This window comes from Camelina sativa, chromosome 10 (genome assembly GCF_030686135.1).
Source record: "Camelina sativa cultivar CO46 ecotype springtype chromosome 10, ASM3068613v1".
Classification (NCBI taxonomy): Eukaryota; Viridiplantae; Streptophyta; class Magnoliopsida; order Brassicales; family Brassicaceae; genus Camelina; species Camelina sativa.
The window spans coordinates 24,601,631-24,606,048 of NC_141889.1; the positions used below are offsets into that span (position 1 = coordinate 24,601,631).

General features: G+C 29.0%; 1 protein-coding gene across 1 annotated transcript; it reads right to left on the reverse strand.

Annotated features, from left to right (window-relative positions):
• Positions 1–707: 707 nt before the first annotated feature.
• Positions 708–2,200, reverse strand: LOC104719617 (ras-related protein RABG1-like). Its single transcript, XM_010437569.2, has 7 exons — positions 2,009–2,200; positions 1,874–1,900; positions 1,648–1,747; positions 1,423–1,569; positions 1,229–1,309; positions 1,008–1,147; positions 708–917 (listed from the first exon to the last, which is right to left on the reverse strand). The coding sequence occupies exons 1-7, from the start codon at positions 2,062–2,064 to the stop codon at positions 839–841; spliced, it is 630 nt and encodes a 209-aa protein (XP_010435871.1). The 5' UTR covers positions 2,065–2,200; the 3' UTR covers positions 708–838.
• Between the last annotated feature and the right edge of the window lie 2,218 nt (positions 2,201–4,418).

Sequence of the window (4,418 nt, forward strand, 5' to 3'; positions counted from 1 at the left end):
AGAGAAATTGATGGTCAAAAATCTAATTTTTTCCTAGATTTTAATAACCCTAGATTTTTAGAAAGTTGGGCATACTCATTGTCCACATGGTTTTGCCCATTTGGTTATAGGTAAAATTTGGTCTTTGAACCAATTGGACCATTTCATTATTGATCCAGACCATTGCCCGCCCGTTTGTATTTGGATTGGACAAGTCCACGGACGGCCTTCCCAATTGACAGCTATACAATTCACTATATCTCGGTTTCGGACATATTGGAAGAAGGAGTTGAAGAGTACAAAAAGCGTTTGAAAGATAATGATTTTTTAAAACCAAATCTTCTTCTTAACATGAACAAAAAGCGTTTGAGAATGAACAACATACTTATATATAGTGCCAATGCAATATATCGAACCAAAAATTGTGCTTGGAATCAATGTTTTAGGAATCCAACCGGAATTTTCTGATTTTTTTTTCAAAATATCATGAAAAACAAGTTTAATAATTAGGAAATATCTAGTTTGTGTGGGAGATGTTCCAAGCAAAACATATATAGAGAGCAAAACATTGGTAAGCGATTTATGTGTGTTTGGACTTTGGAGAGGAACACATCGATCAGTATTGAACTTAATTAAGAGATATAACGTTTTTTCCTGGAACTAAATAAATCGATGAAGTAGATGCGTAACGTATTGCTTAACATTCTTTTTTGTTTCTGACAGCAAAATAAGAACTTTTTATCGGCATATATGGGCCTTCTTTTCATTACGTAAATAACTGTTATGTGGAAGCACAATCTTTAAATCCCTTGTTTTGAATCAATATAACAAACAACATATGGTACGGTAGTCGATTACTTCAGCAAGAACAACGTCTTGGCATCTCCTCCAGTGGTGTGCTTATATGTATGGGCATATGTATGGGCACATATATGGGCCTTAAAGAGACAAAAATATGAAAACCTTAATAAATCATTGGTTTTTATCCGTTCTAAAAAGATCTGTGTAGTATATATATACACACTCACAAATAATGCTCATTTGAGCGAGCCTTGTTGGCCATCTCCAGAAAAGCTTCTTCTACATTGGTTTTTTCCTTTGCCGAGGTCTCAAAGTGTGTTATATTCTCCTTTGAGCCACACCATTGCTCTGCTATCTCTTTAGAAACCTGCGTAAGATAAACCCGCGTAAAGAAGAGTTTAGATGGATCTAGAGAGAAGTTTTGAGTGAGAGGATATGTCAAGCTTACAACTCGGGGTTTTCCGGTGTTTATATCAATCTTGTTGCCCACCAAGACAAAGGGAAACTTGCTAGGTGTCATTGGATTTGCCTGAGAGTTATGAGGAATTTGAGTTAGAGTGATTTTAAGTACTCCAAAGAATAGATGATAACTGTAAATTCCTGCTCAAGAACCTAACAAAGAAACGGTTATATATGTGCAACCTGTTTGATGAACTCGGCATGCCAGTTGTCGATAGATTCAAACGTTTTGAAAGTATTCACGTCATAGACAAGAACGCAACAATCTATGTCGCGATAGAACCTTGATGGTATACTTTTAAATCTTTCTTGTCCGGCCGTATCCCAAATCTGTGTAAAGGGAAAAAGAAGTATTTTTGAATAAAAAAAAGATTAAATTTGTGGAGTAAGGGATAATCATAAATTTACCTGTAAACTGAAAGTTTCTTCTGCGATACAAAGCTCCTTGGTGATAAAATCTACATATACCGTAGATTGATGTAGCTGCTTGAAATCCTTGTTATTGTATCTTGGACCACAAGTTAGGGTTTCTTACAAAGATGGAGGGATATAAAAGAGGTAATGAAAATAAAGCAAGCCGAAGATTGAACAGAACTCAAAATATTGAAATGTGCTTTAATTCTAAAGAGGATACCGGTTCAACAGTGTTGTTTTGCCTACCCTGCATAAAGAGTTAGAAAAGAGAAAAGAAAAAAAATATATATAGGTAAACACTAGTTCTTGAAAAAAGAGTCTCCAAAACTTGTAGATAAAGTTTTAATTAGTATACCCGCTATCTCCGAGGAGAATGATCTTAAGCTTTTTCGGTACATTCCAAGAATTCATTTTCCATAAGCACAAGAAAAGAAGTCTATGAGATTGTTCTCTGATTCTACTTCTGGCTTTTTTGGACAGAGACAAAGAAGTCTACTATATATTGTTTTTATCATCTACGACATTGTCTAACAATTTTTATTTGTTTATAATTTTAGGAGAGAACGGGCCCTTTATATGTTTAATCCGGAGAGAAAATGTATGTTCATGCTATCTTTTTTTTTCCGACAAAGATATATTGATTAGATCAAAGCCATCAGTTTGTTTTTTTTTTCTCTTTTTTTTTTTTTTTGTAATTTTGTTACAAAAATCTTAACACGGATTACAAAAGTTTAACATTATAAAGTTTATCATTCATCACATCCTGAAATGTGTTGTTGAGTTTATTAAATTTTGATATGTGTCGAAAACTAATATGTATACTAGAAAAATTTATATGATTGTATAGTTTTTCATTATAAAAATATGAACTTATAAAAAAATCAGGTGCATGGCAAAAAGAAATTCAAATGCCAATATCGACATTGATTTAGACATTTAGTTGATGCAAATGCAACTAACCCCTATTTTCTTTGAGATATCTAATAAATTATGGAAAGTCCCAATCTATATAATAATAAAATCTGAAAAATGTCTTCTGTACGGTTGCATATTTTAATCTTAAAATCTCGTAGTTATTTTATTTTAATAATTTGAAAAAACTATTTTTTATAATTATGTCTTTTTACAAAGTTGGATCTATTCATTTAGAATTTTATCTTTTTACCATATTTTCTTTGTATTTTTCGTCACAATTTTTTTGTTCTAAAAGTTGTGTTTTTTCCCAAACAATTGTATCTATTTAAATGTTCATGTTTTTTTCACTCTGTATATTTTTCTTGCTTCTTAGATAGAAACTCAAGTTAGCAAAATGTCCTCTTTTTAACAACAATTATATATATTCAATATTTTGTGATTTTTAGCTATATTTAATTTTTTCTTTTATAGATAATTTATTTTATTGTTAAGGAGAATATGGAAATGATCGAATTAATGGAGAATATGAAAATAATATGAATACGATTGGGTTAAGCAGGAACTAATATGAATAGGATTCTGCACAAGATTCTGTAGTTTTGACTGTCAAGGATTATTTATGTAAAGGATTATAATTTACGAATACGACATGTGAGATAAGTCGATTATGAATAAAATTTGTATTTATATATATTTATGTAATAATACAATAAGAAATAAATTAGTGCATACCTTTATCTTTAATGACATGTTCACACGATTTCAAAAGGGAGAATTGTGAGTTCGCTACAAAAATTATTATTATAAAATCCCCAACATACACCAATTTAATTAAGGTAAGTTCTTCAGCAAATGAAATTTCTTATATATTTAGTATATACTAAAAAAATAAAAGTATTGTCATTTGTCAGAGACAAGTCAGATATGTTTTGTGACTATTAAAATTAGTCACGGAATAACCACGAAATAACTATATATTCAGTCGAGGATTATCTATACAGTAAAACCTCTATTAATAATGTTGGGACCATAAAATTTTATTAATTTATAAATGTTTTAATTTATCAATAAATTAATAATTATTAAGTTATCGATAAATTAATAAAATATTATTTTGTAATAGAAAATTTTCAAAATTATGAAAATAAAAAATCTCTTCATAAATTAATATTTTATTAATTTATGAAGAGACTTTTTTTATTTTCATAATTTTGAAATTTTTTATTACAAAATAATATATTTTTCTTATCATTCACCTTTTTAATTTTTTTTTTGAATTTGTAATCTTGGCTATTTTAATAGGATGAATGTCAATTGTTTACTATATTATCTAGGTAAAAATGATAAATGTTAGAAGTTTAGAGCTTAGAAGAAATTGTTACTACTATCTTTCTTCTGGTAATGATGAAATCGAAGAAGATATTGTGATACCTTTAGAACCAGTTACTAAAGAAGCAATTATCGCATCTAGGACTCTCCATAATTTTTGGATGCGATTTGAGAAGATAACAATGAATAAGATTAGAGATGAGTTCCAACAAGAATGCAAATTCAAGAATATGAAAACAACAATAGAGTTATATTTCACTATATTTTCTTAGATATAGGCAAAACAACGATAAAGTCATATCTCACTAGATTTTCTTAGATATATATATATATATATATATATATTATTTTATTTGATTATTAATTTATGATATTGATGGGACCATATTTTTACATAGGATTTCTAAAAAAAATATTATCTTATTATTTTATCGAAATGTGTCATTTTTTACACCAGCCCAACTTGGGACCGGAAGAATTTATTAATTTATAGCGAGTATTAATTTAAAGAGTATTAATTT